At 48.4% G+C, this 18451-nt stretch overlaps 1 protein-coding gene across 4 annotated transcripts in view; it reads right to left on the bottom strand.

Moving 5' to 3' along the window:
- The window catches only part of KATNIP (katanin interacting protein), a 194856-nt gene that overhangs the window by 80240 nt on the left and 96165 nt on the right, over positions 1 to 18451 (bottom strand). For all 4 annotated transcript variants that reach the window (XR_008666428.1, XM_055340414.1, XM_055340415.1 and 1 more), the window contains exons 8-9: positions 15853 to 16120; positions 8730 to 8861 (exon numbers count right to left, since the gene is read on the bottom strand). Coding sequence is in view for 3 of the 4 variants with exons in the window: in XM_055340414.1 (XP_055196389.1) it covers positions 8730 to 8861; positions 15853 to 16120 (400 nt within the window). In the remaining variant the exon portion in view is untranslated. The remainder of the gene's footprint in view (positions 1 to 8729; positions 8862 to 15852; positions 16121 to 18451) is intronic.

Below are 18451 nucleotides of genomic sequence, written 5' to 3'. Positions count from 1 at the left end.
CTAATTCAATCATGCTGAGGGGTGTTACTTTATTTCTATGGTTGGCAGCTTGTTTGAGAAAAGTGGTCCAGATATATCACTTCCCTAGAGCACTCTGACAACTTGGATAGTAAACTTTCTGCATTAAAGACTGATGTTCTTTCACCCTCAAGAAGACAACAGGTCTCTGGAAGTCTTGTGGAAAACTCATGGGTAGAGACTGAAGCAATACAGGCCATGAGACTCCTTCATTAGAACCAGGGTAGTTACAGTGAGAGAGAGGAATTACGCTCTTGTACATCATATGCACATTTAAGTGACACGAATTCAATTTTATGACCTTGGCCAAAGGAAAAGGGGCAACGGGAGAAATAACTCTTTAAAGAATGCAGGCAATAGGTTGTACTTCTGGTAATGTTAATATAGACCAACTCTTCCTTGGAGCACAACTAGAAAACCTGGACTAAATATTATACAAATCTGCTTGAAAAAAGAAATTTGGGGGCACCTGGGTGGTTCAGTGGTTGAGCGTCTGCCTTTGGCTCAGGTCATAAGGGTCTTGGGATCAAGTCCCACATCGGGCTCCCTGCAGGGAGCCTGCTTCTCCCTCTGCATGTCTCTCATGAATAAATAAATAAAATCTTAAAAAAAAAAAAGAAAAAAAAAGAAATTTGTTTGAAGATATGGAGAGTGAATAGGGCTGTGAAAGATTATAGGGTCAAAAGTGGCAGGAGAAGGAAACCCAGGGAGGTGAACCCAGCAGTGTTTTCCCTAAAGGAGCTGTTGACCCCAGGAGGCTGAGCAGAACTGACGACAGACTCAGGGCCATAGCCTGAGAGTCAGGGTGGACCTGGAAAGAGCCAGGAGCAAAAGAAAGGTTGACAACGTGGGCAGCCCAAATTATTACTGTGTAAAATTAAAACTAATAGCAATCATGGTAAAGATGATATTGTCATCTAGTGAGGTTTGAGATCTAAACAAAATTAAAAAGCATGACAATAGTAGCATTTAAGTGAGGAGGAGGGTAAATGGAGTTATGGAGTTGTAAGGCCCTTCCCCTGAATGGGAAGTGGTAAGCTTGCTAATTTAAAGTAGATACAAATAAGTCAAGAATGTGTGTTGCAATCTCAGATAATGACTGAAAGAACAATAAAAGGACGTACAACTAACAAGCTAGTAGAGAGGGAAAGAGGGAACAACAGAAAGTAATCAGTTCAAAAGAGGGCAAGAAAGGAGAGAAAGAGAAACATAAAACAGGCGGAACCAATAAAAAGCAAACAATACGATAGATTTAAATTCAAGCATACCAGCAATTACATTAAATGTAAATGGACTAAATGTGCCCATTAAAACACGAAGATTGTTAGAGGATAAAAATAAAACCCAATTACACGCTGCTTACGAGAGACAAACTTCAATGTAAGGAAGGAGAAAGTTTGAAAGCAAAAGGACGAAAGAAGACACACCATGTAAACAGTGACCAAAAAAGAAAGCTGGTGGGCTCTAGGACAAAGAGCACTGCTAGGATGAACAAGAGACAATGAAGTGATAAAAGGTTCTATTCACCAGGAAGATATAAAGAGGCTCATTTGTGCATGCCCCCCCAAAAGACAGCCCCCTACAAATACAAAGCATGTAAGCAGTCCAGATTTTGCCTGGAAGGGTGAGCTAATTTGATTAGCTTGTCTTCTCGGGAAGCCTCAGGTTCCTCATGCCTCTGGGGGTGTGAACATCCAGTGCCCTTAGGATAATGCCAGTGTCTAAAAACACACATTTTCACTGCAGCCCAGATCCTAAACAAAGCCAACTGCTTCACCTGGGGCTCAGCCAAGAAGCTGGGATTATTCCCACCCTGGTGGAGAGATGATGCTCTGGGGCTTGCTGGAGATGATGTGTCTGTAAGGGGTGGTCTACACAGAGCCAAATATATACACATATGCTGCCCTTCATTGTCAATTTGAGGAGATTTCCAAGGGTTTCTTTGGCCACCAGCTGCACTTTTTCTGACCTTTAGAACCTAATCCTTGTGTGAAAAGTGGCTCCACCACAGTCCCAGTGCGAGGGTGGTGACAATGTCCTAGTTTTCAACTTTCTTCACATTTGGCTTATGTAGGGGCCAAGTATATTTGACAGGCTGAGCTCCAAATCTGTTCAAAATGAAGATTCCACTACCTCAGACAGTGTCATCTTTTGGGGGGTGGATGGGACAAATTACTGTAAGAATCAAGTACCAGGGATAGCTGGTAATCTGATTTTTATCAGAGAGACCAGTGACATGCATTTTTTTACATGAATGTATGCTACTTTGCCACAGTGGCCAGGAAACTCAGAGTCACTACTGAACACCCCCCTCATTTCTTCACCCCCTGGCTTCATCCCACTTTTTTCTCCTCTCGCCTTCTCTGCACTCTCATTTCCACATATATTTATCAGTCTCGCACCACATGCTGCATATAATTAGTTAGAACATGCCAGAATTTTCTGGAGAATGGCTGATTATAAGTAAATTAACTAAGCTCTACTTTGCAAAATGTTGTCCATGGAGGTATGTATTATGGATTGAATTGTGTCCCCATAAAAGATGCTGAAGTCCTAACCCCTAGGCTGTGTCAGTGTGACCTTATTAAGAAATAGGGCATTTGCAGATGGTGGGGTTAAGATGGGGTCATTAGGGTGGGCCTTCATCCAAAATGACTGACATCCTTATAAAAAGGGGAAATTTGGGCATGCAGACAGATGTGTGCACAGGAGAGAACCATGTGAAGGTTGGAGTCAGCAGTTAGGAGGGAAGCCTAGTACAGATTCTTCCCTAGAGCCTTCTTTCAGAAGGAACATAGCACCTTGGTCTTGGACTTCTAGTTTCTAGAATGGTGAGGCAATAAATTTCTGTTGTTTCACCCAATCAGACTATGGTACTGTTACAGAAGCCTTAGGAAATTAATACGGTATTCAAAGTTACTTTCGTTGACACATAGCTTAACTTTTAAAATATTAACAGTTACGGGAATCCCTGGGTGGCGCAGCGGTTTGGCGCCTGCCTTTGGCCCAGGGCGCGAAACTGGAGACCTGGGATTGAATCCCACATCGGGCTCCCTGCATGGAGCCTGCTTCTCCCTCTGCCTGTGTCTCTGCCTCTCTCTCTCTCTGTGACTATCATAAATAAATAAATTTAAAAAAATAATAAAAAAATAAAATATTAACAGTTACATATTTATATTAACAAGTGTTAGAAAAAATATCGCAAGCGACTCAACTCTGTGATTTTTAGGCATGTTTTTGTTTAGGACCAAGCTGATGTGGGTATGTAGTAAGCAAACAGCATTTTAGTTGGCACATAAGGGACCATGCAGTGGAGTGGTTAAGAGAACAGACTCTGCAGCCAGGTTTTCAAACACTGATTTCACCACTCGCTGGCTGTGTGACTTCAGGCATCTCCATGCCTTGGTTTCCTCTGCATAATGGTGCTGCTGATAGCAGTGGCTACTGCATGGAGCGGTTTAAATGATTAAATGCAAGATTACATGTGTGGGATAAACACAGCTTTTTTTGGTTCAGTGCTTTGTAAGTGCTGGCTCTTCATTTTATTACCCAGACATGGAAAATCTAGTGATCGTGGCATGCACATGCAGAAGGGAAGTCCCAGTGAGCCCAGTAGGATGGCTGGGAAGGTTGCTTTGATACCATGGTCCTGCTCCCACTCTATCAGGGGCCCTGGAAGGGTTCCTGCACAGTGGCACACTACTCTGGGTTTCATTTTTTTCAATAGCTCATTTTGGAGGAACTTTCTGAAAACCCTTATTAATTTTTCACAAAGAGTGAATACTAGTGGTATAGACCACAGTCTTGTCGACTGAAATGGTGGTCAGTGGAGCTGGTTTGGGTGTCCAGGAAATATCACCTGGGATTGCCACCTGCATTCTCCACTTGCTGGTGGGGCTCTGAGAGCCGGCCAGATCTTCACCTTGTCCCCTGGCCCCTTCTCTCTCTCTGCTTCCAGCTTCCTGGCTCTTCATCTGGCCAAAGCAAGTAGACTCGAAATTCACCAAGTTTTCCTGACATTGTACGTGTTACATCTTACTCTTCACCCCTATACACTATATCTCAATTTATCTATGTACAAACATGACATCTCTAACCCTATCAGCTGCTGTGACCTTGACATGCCCTTGTCAACATATCATATCCACAGTGATTCCCTTCCTATGTCTACCTTTCTCGGGCCCCATGTAAGTGACTTTCTAGGCTCTGACTTTTGCCAAAAAGCCCCAGGAATCAGTTTGGTCCTAGCTCTACCCACTGGATTTTGGCCTTTCGTGTTGGTGGGATGCAGACAACTTGGCCACCTGCAGGCTCTATCTCACTGCAATTTCAGGTCACTCCCTCCTGAGACAAGACACAGATCAGACCTCCCCCTTCCTGTAGTGGGCTTAGCACTGAACACTGCCTATCCCGACACAGATTCCAGCTCCAGGGACCTCGCTAGCTTGGGTCTCCTTTGCTAGAGGCACAGATTCAGAACCTATCTTAAACAAGAAACAAGCCAGGGATCCCCCGTCACTGCTGAGTCCCAGCTTTCCTGCCCTATCATGGTGGGCTCCCCACTGCCCAGTGTCTTATCCCTAGTTGTTCAGGATAAGAGCCACAACTAGTCTCATGCTTACAATGGAATCCCCACCAAGCCCAACTGCTGTTGGGAATCCAGCCACTGGTAAGACTCAGAGACTAAGTCACTATCTTCTCCATCCTGCAATGGCCTCTTCCCTGGTCACCCCACAACTACCATGGCTCCCGACAGGCCACACTCCTTGTGGCAGCCAGAGTTACCTTGTTCAAATGTAAAGCAGGTCATGGCAGTGCTTGCTGCACCAAGTCCCTCTCCTGGCCCCTGCTCACCTCTGTGACCCCATCTCAGCCTCCCACCCCTCACTCACTATGCTCTGGCCCCCACCCTTTTTTCTGATTCTTGAGCCAACTGAGCATCTCATTCCTACCTCAGGGCCTTTGCACAGGCTTTCCCCTCTGCAAAAGGCTAATCCCTGACCTCACCTGGTCTCAGCTCATGTCCCCCCACACCTCAGAGGCCTCCTCTAGCCATGCTGCCTAGCCATCACCCAGTTGCTGTCTTGATGGTGGCTGTCACCACCCCATTTTGTGTTTGTTATCAATCCCTGCCTGCTAAAATGTAAACACCAAGACAGCAAGAACAGTGTGTTGCTCACTGGATCACCAGGGCCTGGACCAGGGCTGGCACACAGTAGGTGCTCCACACACAGGTTTCTGGTGAGGTCAAAGAAGACAGCAAATCACCGTTGCCTTTGCCTGGAATCCCATCCAGCACTGACTGGACTGGACTGGGCAGGGCTGGAGCATGCCCTGAGCTATAGTCCCAGGCCTGGACCCCATGGGCCCAGCCTCCTCTGCTCACCCTGTGCATGGGTCAGGCCATATCCCCAGGATGCTTGCTGCTGGCCCCAAAAGCTGCCCCAATTCCCCAACTTCCCAACCCAGGCCTCTGTGTACTGGACTGAAAACCCGCGTCGTCACACTGCCCACATCACAACCAGGCTTGTCAGGGCCAGAACCCCCAGGTGCCTCCAAAGCTGCCTCTGTGGCCAGCCAGCTCTGGGGGGAGCAGCTTGTTGTGGCAATCTAGAGCATGGGGCTTGGAGCCTGGGTGTGAATCCTGGCTTTGCTGTCCCACCTGGTACTCTAGGCAAGTAACCTCCAGGTTCTCAATCTTGGTTTCCTCATCTGTGAAATGGGAGAAGAGGGCAGTGGTATCCACAAGGATCTCCTGGAGTTTGCTGCCTGGCACCCTCTCCTTCTGCCTCTGGTGACAGCACCCATGTCTCCTTCTCAGAAGCACCCCTGACTTAAGCTGGGAATGACAGCAACTCCAAGGCATTCATGGGAAAGGCGCCAGCTGACCCTGCCGAACACTTGCTCTGAGCCAGGTGATCCCTCTCCTGCCCTTTTATCTTCATAGCAACCCTCAGATGAGGGTATCATTCTTATCCCTGCTGGGCAGATGGAAGGATGAGGCCCAGAGAGGTTAAGGAACCTGCCTGAGGTCACAGAGCTAGTAGGTGGACAGGCAGGATTTATAGCAGATGGTCAGGCTTGTTTCCTGCCAGGGTTGCTGGGCTGGGGGGCTGAAAGCCCAGGGCTGCTGGTGGCCATCCTATCACCCCTAGATCCTGCCTAAGAACAAGGGGCAGAAGAAATGTTCAATGGGAGATGGAGAGAGGAAGACTGCTGATTTTAATCATTGGATCATCTCTGCCTGAGATCCCACCACCTTTGGACTTTATAGTTACATGGGTTAATTTGGACTCTTTCCCTTAAAGACACTTTTTAAAATCCTGCCCCTACCTAGGGGCACCTGGGTGGCTCAGTCAATTAAGTATCTGCCTTCTGCTCAGGTCATAATCCCAGGTTGAGCCCTGCATTGGGCTCCTCACTCAGTGTGGAGCCTGCTTCTCCTTCTCCCTCTGCTCCTGCACCCTCATTTGTGTTCTTGAAAGCACTCTCTCTCAAGTAAATAAATAATCATTAAAAACAAAATAAAATAAAATCACTTGCTACTTAAACTGCCTTGTCTTGTGTTTGTGTGTCATTTCTTTCACTTGGAGCTTGGGGTGCACAAGAATTAATCAGATAATGGCCTGTGTGCTGCCCTGCCCACAGCCCCTCAGCCAAACCTCAGCCTGCAGCTCTGGCTCTGGGCTCCGCTGGCACCAGGGAGGGGTGTATAAGAGCCTAGCCCCCTTGCCCTGGGATGGGGGGCAGAGGTAACATGCAGAGGCTTGTGTTCAGCACTGCCCCCAGAACCCCCCAGCCAGGAGGCACTCCACTTGCCCAGTGAACTTGTTTGGTGGTAAAGCCAGGTTGGGCTCTTCCCCTCTGCCGTCCCCTACCAGGGGGCACCTTCCAAATAAATGACTCGTTCTCAAATCCTTACCTCAGAGTCGGCATCTGGAGGAATCCAAACAGAGACAGTATTTATACAGCTGGAGCAAGTGCTCAGTAAGCGATGGCTGTTCCTGTTATTTCTCTTTCTCCTTCCACCTGCCCCGAGTTGCGGGGATAGGAGCTTCGAGCTCGGCCCCCAGTCCCTCCAGCTCTCCAAGCAGATACGAATGGAATGCCACAGCCCCAGAGAGCAGGGCCCCAGGTTCACACAGACTGGCTAACAAGGCTGTCTGGGGCTGGATTTTGCCCAGGACTCCCCAGGTTTCCAGATTCTTGGGATAGCAGGATGTCTTGTACTATTTTCTTTTCTTTTTTAAAGATTTTATTTATTTTTTCATTAGAGACACACAGAGAGAAGCAGAGACATGGGCAGAGGGACAAGCAGGCTCCCTGTGGGGAGCCTGATGCAGGACTCGATCCCAGGACCCCGAGACCATGACCCGAGCCCAAGGCAGACGCTCAACCACTGAGCCACCAGGTGCCCCTGCCTTGGACTCTTTGAGGTCCTCCGTTTTGGGTGGCAAAAACCAGAAGCAAGTGGCTTCCCCAGAGGGACTCTGCCACTGGATCTGGCCTTCAGCTGCAATGACTCATCAACAGTCTCCAGTGCATGTGGTCTGCCACTCAGGACATGGCATGGTCACACTCCACTGGGGCTTGGGGCCTACAGCGGCCACTTCCCAGCTGTGTGAATCCCCTACTGTGGGCCTCAGGTCCTCATTTGCGAAATGGGGACAACCCCTGGACCTACCTCTAAGGCTATGTATAAGGGTTATAATTTCCTTGCAAGTGACAGGACTAATTGTTGACAGTGGTGGCCGGCTTACGGTAAGTCCTCAATCAATTTCATCAGAGGAGCAGCAGGCAGCATTCACCATAAACTCGCCTACTTCTAGAATTTAGTACCATTTGCGTGCATCATTATCCACATAAAGTAAACAAATTAATTTAAAAGTAAAACCAGGGGGATCCCTGGGTGGCTCAGCGGTTTGGAGCCTGCCTTTGGCCCAGGGCATGATCCTGGAGTCCCAAGATCGAGTCCCACGTCAGGCTCCCTGCATGGAGCCTGCTTCTGCCTCTGCCTATGTCTCTGCCTCTGTCTCTCTCTGTGTCTCTTGTGAACAAATAAATAAAATCTTAAAAAAAATAATAAAAGTAAAACCATAATGAAAAAGTAAAACCAACACTAAAATAGCTTTTCCATTATAACCACATCTTGGTTGCAGAGCGAGAAAGGAGCTGTGATGGTTAATTTCATGTGTCCATTTGATGGGGCCCCAGGGAGCCCAGATATTTGGGCTATTCTGGGTGTTTCCAAAAGGTGTTTTTGGATGAGAGTAATGTTTTGTTGGGGGAATCTAGCAGATCACCATCCGTAATGGTATAATTCACCTGAAGGCCTGAATAGAACAAAAAGACTGACCTTCTCTCAGGTAAGAGAATTCTCCAGAAGACTACCTCTGGACTTCCTTTGCAACTTTAGCCCTTCCAGGATATATGGCCTTTGAACTGGAACACTGTCTCCTCTGGGTCTCCAGCCTGCTGATCCATCTTGTAGATTGGACTCACACACACACAAATGCACACACACACACATGTGCACACACATTCTATTGGTTCCGTTAACTCTGGAGACCTTGACTAACAATACATTTGTAAAATGTGAGCTCAGACCTTGACAAAGAGGGTAACACAGGAAGGACTCCTCCCTCACGGCATCCCACTGAGAGGAACCCGGATCCAGGCCCAGCCCCAGTCCTCCCTGCCAGGACTCTTACTTGAGCATGCCTTCTCCTGGTCTGGGAACACAATAGAGGGCTGGGGGTTCAAGTTCAGTTCAGGTCTGCTGGGAATGAAAACCTCAGCATTGTCCTTCCTCTTGGCAGATAAATTCCTTTCCTTTTTATTACCTGTAGGAAAACAATGGTTTAGATGTCAGACACGGAGCACCAGCGAAGTTGGGGCATGCTACTCAGGTATCTGTTGGTTCATTCACGTATTCATTCAACAAATATTTGTTGAACCCCTAGTCTGTGCCAGGCAAGTTCAGGATCAGAGATGTGAATAATGCAGCACATTTCGGCAAATAAATGAAACATTCTATGATATGTACAGGTTTCCAGATTTTAACATTACTGAGTAGGGTGGAGTCTTGCAATCAATGAGGTTTAATTGGCAGCATGGTACATGAAATAATGATGCCATCAAGGACATCCTGGGGTGAAAAGAGTAGAGCAAAACACATTTGCTGCCCTGGAGGGACTCACCGCTTAGCCCAGGAAAAGAGGGTGGAAGGGATAAGAGGGGAAGGCTGGGAAAGAAGAAGGTTCCAGAGTTATGGAGGAGCATGCAGCCTGGAGCATGTGGCCAGAGGGTGTGCAGCAGACAGGGAGCATACAGGTGACCAGGATGTTACCAAAGGCATGAGATGGGGCATTCCAGACACAGGGAACAGCATGTGCAAAGGCTTGACAGCTGGAAGGTTATGTAGCAGGTGAGTGGCTGGGGCCTAAGGTGGTGACTGGAGCCAGACAGAGAAGGGAGGGCCCACAGACCATGCTGCAGAGCCAACATTTCGAAAAGCAGGGTGCCTGGACCACGGGTGGAATGGGAGATGAAGCCAGATGCCATGTGGGCAAATGGTTTTTAAGCAGTTATATAAATGAACGTTCATGGAAAAACATGTAACCAGCCTATCAAACCCTTGATTTCATTGATAGTACTACTTAGAACAATCCTAGAATTACTAGAGAAAAGAAAAAGAAAGAAAGGGGAGGGAGGGAGGGTAGAAATTGAGAGGAAGGGAGGAAAAAAAGAAAGATGTTTGTTTCAACAAAGCTAATAGTACAGGAGGTTTGTGGAGATGGCAAAAAAAAAAAAAGGGGGAAAAAAAGTGACTTTAGGTTTGCAAATGGCTCAAGTGCAGGGGAAATGGCACCAGGGCTCTGGCCAGCGCAGGTTTAAGAGCAAGAGAAGGACACGCTCAGGACTGCCAGGCAGAAGAGCAGCCCTCTAGGCAGCGAGGCTGGGGTAGCTAAGCAGAATAGACTCTGCAGATGGGGAGAAGGGTTAAGGTCCCTGGATGCAGGACCTCCTGGCTTAGGAAGGCCGGAAATCCAGTGCCTGCTGAAGTGCAATATGATAGGACTCCCAGCGAGCAATCCTGGGGGCTTCTGGGGGCCCAAAGGAGAGAGAGTCCCTGAATCCAAGTCCCCACAGGATTCTTGGGATCTCAGGACAGAGGCTGGGGGCTTGTGTGGGTTCTTTTCAGACTGGCAGCAACCTCTCCACCATCCCCTCTTAGCCTCACAAAGGACGTGTGTTTCTCTATACAATTCCTGAAGTAGCTGCTCCCTGGCTGGCCTGTAATGCAGAACCCAAGGGATGACATCCAGGACCCACTATGTCCAATGGGACAAGACAGAGAATGGAGGGGGGCAGATGACCACAAGACTGGCTCTCCATGTGCTGAAAATATGCTTCTGCTGCTAAGAGTGCCAGTGCTAACTGGGTTTGGCCTCCCGAGCGCGCAGGTGCTAGTCAGGTCCCTGGCACACCCTGTCTGTCTCATTCACCTCTCTGGCCATCCCAGGGAGTAGATGGGAGGCAAATAATGATGTGCCCAAAAATGGCCTAACCCAAAGTCACAAGGCAAAACGGAATCCACAGTGCTAATCAGCCAACCTTCAACTAGGGAGATCTTCAATTATCCTAATGGATCCAGTATAATCCACAAGGGTTCTTAAAAGTGAAAGAGGGATACAGTTTCAGTTTGGGACTATGAGGAAGGTTTGAAGATAGATTCTGATGATGGTTACACAGCGGTGTGAATGTACTTAGTAACACCAAGTGGCACTCTTAAGTGATGGTGAAAATGGTAAAATCTGTCAGGTGTTCCTTACTGCAGTAACCCCCCCACACCCACACACACGGAGGACAGCAGAAGAGGAGGGCTAGGGGGAGAGGGGACTCTGTAAGAAAGGCACAGAGAGGCTCAAGGTTGCTGGCTCTGAAGGTGGAGGGAGGGGCCATGAGTCAAGGAATGTGGAAGCCTCTAGAAGCTGGAATAGTGAGAAAATTTTTCCCCTAGAGCCTCCAGAAGGATCACAGCCCTGTTGACACTGTGAATTTAGCCCAGTGAGCCTTTTTTTTTTTTTTTAAATTTATTTATGATAGTCACACAGAGAGAGAGAGAGGCAGAGACAAGGCAGAGACATAGGCAGAGGGAGAAGCAGGCTCCATGCACCGGGAGCCCGACGTGGGATTCGATCCCGGGTCTCCAGGATCGCGCCCTGGGCCAAAGGCAGGCGCCAAACCACTGCGCCACCCAGGGATCCCCTAGCCTAGTGAGCCTTGAGCCCAACTTCTGGCCTATGGAACCATAAATAATAAATTTGTTTCACTTAAGCCACTGGGTTTGTCATCATTTGTTACAGCAACGATAGAAAACTAATACATACTATTACAGAGCAGGGCTCTGGAGTTCAAGTTGTCTGTCTGAGGTCGCAGAGCTGGGAAGCGACAGAATCGGGATTTGATCAGACCCATCTGGCTTGGAGCCCTGCCCTGAGCCACCTTGTCCCCTGTCTACCACCCCCTCCTCTGCATAAGATGGCTCTCCTTGCTATCAGGTCTACACAAGGATATTTTCTAGGGCACCAAAGGATGCAGACCCTTGGTGCTACCCTAGGACCATTGAGTCTTCATGGAAAGTGGCTGGAGATCACTGACCAGACTCATTGTGTACTACACTCTCCACGTGCTCACTTGGATCCAGCCACACTGGCCCCTTCCCTTTCCCTGGGTACACCAAGCTCATTTCCTCTTTGAGCCCTTTGTACTTGCTACTCCCTGCCCCTGGAATGCTGTTCCAATGGCTGCTTCCTCTTAATTCCTGTCCCAGATTCACCATCACCTCCTGAGAAGGCTTCTCTGACCACTCCAGCTTGAGGGGTCCTTCTCAGACCCCCATCCCCCAACTGGTATCCTGTTTTATACTCTGCACAATGTTCAAAACTCTTGGGGGTACAATTCTCTCCTTCTATCCTCCTCTCTCAATTTCTTTTTTTTTAAGTTAGAGAAAGAGTGCATGCACAGGAATATGAGTGGGGGTGGGTAGGGGCAGGGGAAAAGAGAGAATCTCAAGCAGGCTCCACATTCAGCAAGGAGCCCAACATGGGGCTTGATCTCACAACCCTGAGATCGTGACCTGAGCTGAAATCAAGAGGCGGATGCTTAACCCACCCAGGTGCCCCATCCTCCTCTGTGAATTCCTAAATTGACCCATGACCTAGCCTTTCCCTTTCCAGTTATTAGGAAAATAACCTCTGCCTTTTTCTGTGCCACTCATACCCTGGCCCTCACTCAGAAGGAAGTCCCATGGGATGGGATGGGGTGGGGGCTGGGGTGGTGGTGGCAGGAAGACATCAAAGCTCAATCCAGCCACTCCCCTCCCTCCTCCAGCAGGGTTGCCCTCAAGACACACAGCCATCTGCCACCACACTAATGCCATCAGTGGCCCAGCTCTGTCAGCATCTGGGGTCAGGGGTCTGCCTACTTCAGAGGGGCAGCACCGAGTAGCCAGCAATCTGGCTCTTCTCAGTTGCAAAGGTGAACATTTGTTCTCCTTCTATCAGATTCCCAAGCCCATCTCTCATTTGTTTTGATTAGGAAGGAAGACAGAGTGGGTGGCATTACTTATCAGCTCCTCAAAGCCCAACTATTGTTTTCTAATTTGATCTGGTTTATTTATTCAGCCTAGTGATTAAGGGCTTGGGCTCTGGGTTCAGACTCCTGACAAATTCAATCCCACTCTGCCCCTGTGTGACCTTGGGCAAGTCATCTGACCTCTCTGTTTGCCAGCGTCCCCATCTGTAAAGCAAGGTGTTGACAGGACTGGTCTTGGTGTTGTGGTAAGGACTATACATGGTAAGCCCCTGGAATAGCGCTTGGCGCATGTTAGTAAGAATTCAGTCGACGTTGGTAATCGTTTATTATTTATGTTTTAGGTGTTTGTTTTCCCTGCTAGGTTTAAGTGCCATAGGAGAAGGGACTGGACCTCTCTTGCTCCAGTATATGCCTAGGCCTGGGGCACGAATGTATGGACAGCCTAGAACCAAGCACAACTTTTCAGGCTACTATTGACTGTGCTTGAGTAACTGTTCAGGATTAGTTCAGCATCCAATCCCCCACTGGGGCCTGGGGAGACCTGGCAACAGGCTGCTCAACTTTTGCCTGCTCCTCTCAGTGGGTCTGTGGTCAGAGGCTACAGATGAGTGGCAGTAGGAGGCATGCCTCTGACCCTCTAAGGCTCCAGATTAGGCAGCCCCTGCCCGGGGCAGACATCACAGCGGTTAGTGCAGGAACTCGCCAAGCAATCTCATTGTCAAAAAATGCAAAATGTCCAGATGCCTGGGTGGCTCAGTCAGTTAAGTGTCTACCTTCAGCTCAGGTCATGATCTTGGGGTCCTGGGATCAAGCCCCACATTAGGCTCCTCCCTCTGCCCCTCATCCACCCCCACTTGTGCATGCACTCTCTCTAATAAATGAATGAATGAATGAATGAATAAATAAATGAATAAAATCTCCAAAAAATAGGCAAACTGTTAAGAAAGTGAAGTTCTTTCTTTTTGTTGTATGTTCCAATCTCACTCTCAAACTGTGCTGGGGAGTCCAGTGGTTCTCTCTGTGGCCCGGTCCTTGGTACCAGAAGTGACTGTCATGCCCTGTTTCCAGTAGGAGGCTCACTCAGTCTCCTTACTGCCCTCCCCCAGTCTCCCCACTCCCTGAAGAAAAACAGTTCCCTGTGCAACCGCAGCAGGTTTCACACAGAAGCATGGGCACGGAACGCTTTAGCAGGTAGGTGTAAAGCCTTCATGTATCGGAAAACGATTTCTGGAGTGGTTTAAATGTGCCAGGTGAGTGTTGCCCCTGGAGGTGCAATGGGCTGGGGGCGGGGAAGCGCTGGTGGGGGCCCTGGCAGAGGCTCACAGGCCAGAGGGGGAGAAAGACAAGAGGAGTCCATTGTGAGACCAGTGCCATGATGACACCCTGGGGGCAGAGGAGGCAAACCTACCTGAGCCATGCTGAGAGGGCAAGGGAGGCTTCTTGGAGGAAGCAGCCCCTGAATTGAATCTTGAGGGGAAAGCAGGGAGCCAGGTTTCAGGGTTCAGAGTGGAAAGGAGAGGAGATGTGGTCATCAGGACAGAGGGAACAGCCCAAGCAAAGGTTTGGAGGTGAGAGAACACAGTGAGAGCATATCTGAGGGACAAATGTTCTCTCTGGAGGTCTGGAGGCATCAACCCCTGTGTGTGGCATTTCCAGGGCTGCCAGTCATTATATCCATCCCCAATTCATATGTTTAAGTCCTAATCCCCAGGACCTCAGAATCTGACCGAATCTGGAGACTATTTGGTCATTGTGGTAAAATGAGTCAATGAGGGTGGGCATTAATCCAGTTTGCCTGGTGTCCTTGTGGGAGGAGATTAGGACACACACACACAGAGGGAAGACCTCGTGCGGACACAGGGGGAGGACGTCCACCGACAAGCCAGAGTGAGGCCTAAGAAGAAAACAACTGGCTTACACCCTGACCTTGGTCTTCCAGTCTCCAGAATGATAAGAAAATGCCTTCCTGTTGCTGTTGGAGCTCTCCCCTGGTCCGTGTAGCCTGAACACACTAATATACTCTGCCTAATTGCGTACATCCCCTCATTTCTCTTCCCTTAGAGGCACCCCTGTTTCCCAGCCAGGTGGCCTTAGTATTTGGTTCAGAAAGTCTGGCACACACAACTGTGAGAAGGATGTGCCCAGGATGGAGAGGGAAGGGCAGGCAGAGACCGAGCCAGCTCGGCATTGGCCCCAGGAACTGTGGCAGGTGGGCCCCTCCCCGCTCCTCCTCAAATTGCTTTCTTGACTCTACTTTCCAGGGTCTTTTCTGGAAAACCTCCTCTAGCAGATGGCTGCTATTTCTGCCTGCCCTGCATGCTTTCCTCCTTCTTCAGGTTCACCTCGATTTTCCTTTGGAACTACTAACAAACAGTCCATGGGGTTTGGGTAGCAATAACCACAGCCATAGCCTTACTGGCTAGACCAGGCCAACCGGAGCCACAGTGACTAGTTCAGAAATGTGACCCAATGTGGGCTTAAGAGCCAGGCCTGGGACCTTTGCTGGAGCTTTTGGGGAGAAAAATTCACTTTCTGATGGAGGCATCAAGCCAATATCTCAATTCTGTGTCTGCAATGTGGAGAGCCCACCTGTGAATGGTACTAAGACAAAGAAAGGCAGAGATGAAGGGCACCTCGGTGGCTCAGTGGTTGAGGGTCTGCCTTCAGCTCAGGTTGTGATCCCGGGGTCCTGGAATCACATTCCATATCAGGCTCCCCATAGGGAGCCTGCTTCTCCCTCTGCCTGTGTCTCTGCTTATCTCTGTGTCTCTCTTATGAATAAATAAATAAATCTTAAAAAAAAAAAAAAAGGCAGAGATGAGAGGGAGGGAGGAAGAGAGGGAAAAGGAAGGGAGAAGGGAGGAGGGAAGAAGGGGAGGGAAAGTCCTTGACAGCCCTGGACATCTCAATGATCCAAGCCAATATACTTCCTTTTGCTTAAGCCAGAATGTATCATTAGCCTTTGGCATGTAGATCCTGCAACACATCCTACAGTGCACAGGACAGCCCCCCAAAACTATCTGCCAGACATCGGCCGTCTGGAATTTCAGGGTCATCTGTAGGCCATTGGGAGCCTTTGCTTCTTGGAGTCAGCAGAGACTTGGCTGATATACCTCCCTGACCTGGGGGACAGTCTCCCCAAAGCTAAATTCCAAGTACTGCTAGAAATTCAAGTCCTCCCAGTAGACCCGGACACACCAAGGGCAATGGCATGCCCACAAAGACAGAACTCACTCTTGGAAGCTGGGTTAAATTCCAGCACCACGAGGGTGTCTGGGCCCTGGGGAGGGTGCCCTTCTGTCTCTTGGTCCTCAGCAACATCCTTCTGCATGGAGTCCCCACTGGAAAGAGCGGGGTCATCTTTGGGTTGGCCCATCAGCACCTGTTCCTCGGGCTCGGGTTCAGACAGCACCTCTTCTTCAATGGAGTCATACTCATCACTGGAACCATCTTTCTGTTTCCTCTGTAGATTTACACTAAGTTCCAGGCTTTTTCTTAGCTCCTACCAAAAGTCAGGAAGAGAGGCCAAAAATGAAATATGCTACTTTGAGAAAAACTCACCTGCAAATAGATCATTAGGACCAAAGAACTATTCCCAGCAAATGAACATTTACCCAAATCATCTTGATGCGTGTGTTGTCATCGCTTTGAAGACGAGAAAACAAAGATAGGGACAAACGAGTAACTCCCTAGCAGAGGAGTATTTATAGTATTTGCTGTGGTCACATTCCTGGGATACCACTAAGAGTGTGCGTGTGTGTGTCTCTGTGTTACAGATGTTCTTGTTTGGGGCCTGTTTAAACAGATTGTGGGGTTCCACCCCCCCCAGAGTTTCTGATCCAGTGGGTCCTGGACAAGGCCTAATGATGTGCACTTCTATAGGCTGATGTTAATGCTGCTGATCCAGGGACCACACTCTGAATATGAAACCCCAAAGGCTTCCAAATGACCTTGAAATTCCAGATGGTACAGTGTCTTCCAGACAGTTGTAGGGAGTGCTGTCCTATATATTGAAGGATGTTTAGAAGAACCTAAGATATCATAAGATTTAGCACTTATCCATAGCTGCTGGATAATTTTTTTCAATTTGTGTTTCATCTCCATGAGATCGATTTATAATCTGAAGGGTGAGCATTATGATCTACACTTAGAGTGACCAGAATATTCATCACCGAAGCCAGGATACTTTTTTTTTTTTTTTTGCCAGGATACTTTTGAAAGGGAAAAAGGGTACTGGTCTACTTACTCTGGGACAAAAAAAACGTCAACTGGGCTATCTGGGCAAACTAATGTTTGGCTATACCACCCACCCACCCCCAGCTCGTGTTGTCTAACAGAGCTCTGAGCAAATGAGAAGCAATCAATACCGCTTGCTTGATACTGGTGGTTGACCAGTAAACTTAACAGTTGCTATGGTGTTCAAGTCCTAACCCCTGGACCCTGTAAGTCAGTGACAGCTCATGAAGAGGGAAGAGTCACTGGAATAGTTTAATCATTCTAGAGAAGTCGCCCTAAAAAAAGACCCGATGGTAGAAATATGGACACCAAAGGTGCTGGCTTGTAGGGGCTCAGGAAACAAGGAATCTTATGATGCAGTGGCAGGATCTTAGCTGTGCTGTGCTGTGCCTACAGTTCTGTCATAAGTGGAACTGGGAACTGAGATTTGAAGATTTGGGAAACTCTCAGCCTAGCCAGTTGCAAAAGATGCTAACATGCAGAGATTCGTGGTTAGAAAATCATGCTCTGGAGAGAAACCCAAGGTATGGCTGGACAACTTTTTGCTAGTCCTTGAGAAGGATCGAAGTTTAGAGGATTCAATCACACGGAGGGTTCTCTGAAGACACTAGACCTGGGATCATGGATCTTCTTAGCCATCCCAGAAGAAGCCAGGCATAGAGATAAGATTACCCATGAAGATCCATGAAGGAACCTCTTTGTCTAATGGAGGGGATTCTAGAGACGTACATAGCAGACCACATGGGTTTTGAGAATGTCATACCAGTGGAAACACTACCGGCTTATACCGAGAGAGGAAGGACAAAATAAAAGAAGGCTATCATACTCCCCAAATCCCATAGTCAGGAAGCAGGTTGATACTTAGCTGCAGACACAGGCTACCCTACATGAGAGAAGAACGATGGCTCCAAGGATGGGGCCGTGGGCCCAGAGGCTGGAGCCCGGAGTCACTGAGAATTTTTCCAAGGACTTGAAACCCACCCAATGAATTTTGCCCAGTTGGATTTCAAAATTGCTTGGGTTTGGTGACTCCCTTCTCCTTTCATTTTGTCCCTGTTGTAATGGGGATGTCTGTGGCCATTACCCTGGGCCTGACCTGCCATTGTCCTTGGGAGCAGGTAACTTGTTAGTTTCAAGGGCCCACAGATGGAGACACTTTGGTCCTCAAAAGGATTCTACCTGGATCCCTACCCCTACTTCATTCAGATGACGCAGATGACGACACTTGGAAGTTTTGAGCAGGTGAGATATAGAGGATATTTTGGGTTGAGATGGGGAAGCTTGGGATGGAATGGATGTATTTTGTATGTGGGGTAGACCAAGACCTTTGAGAGCTCCAGGGCAAACTGCTATGGGCGGAATAAATGGCCCCCAAAGATGTCCACGTTCTAAACCCTGGGACCTATGAATGTTACCTTATGGGCAAAGGGTATTTGCAGATGTGAATAAGGATCCTGAGATAGGAGAGATTAGGCTGGATTATCCAAAAGGGCCCAATGTAATCACCAGGGTCCTGGTAAGAGGGAGGCAGGAAGACAGGAGTCAGAGAGAGAAGATATAAAAATGGAAGCAGAGGTCAGGGAGGAAAAAAGATGCC

Source organism: Nyctereutes procyonoides, unplaced genomic scaffold (assembly GCF_905146905.1).
Source record: "Nyctereutes procyonoides isolate TBG_1078 unplaced genomic scaffold, NYPRO_anot_genome, whole genome shotgun sequence".
NCBI lineage: Eukaryota > Metazoa > Chordata > Mammalia > Carnivora > Canidae > Nyctereutes > Nyctereutes procyonoides.
Note: the sequence above shows the minus strand (reverse complement) of the source record. Positions and strands in the feature narration are given on the sequence as shown.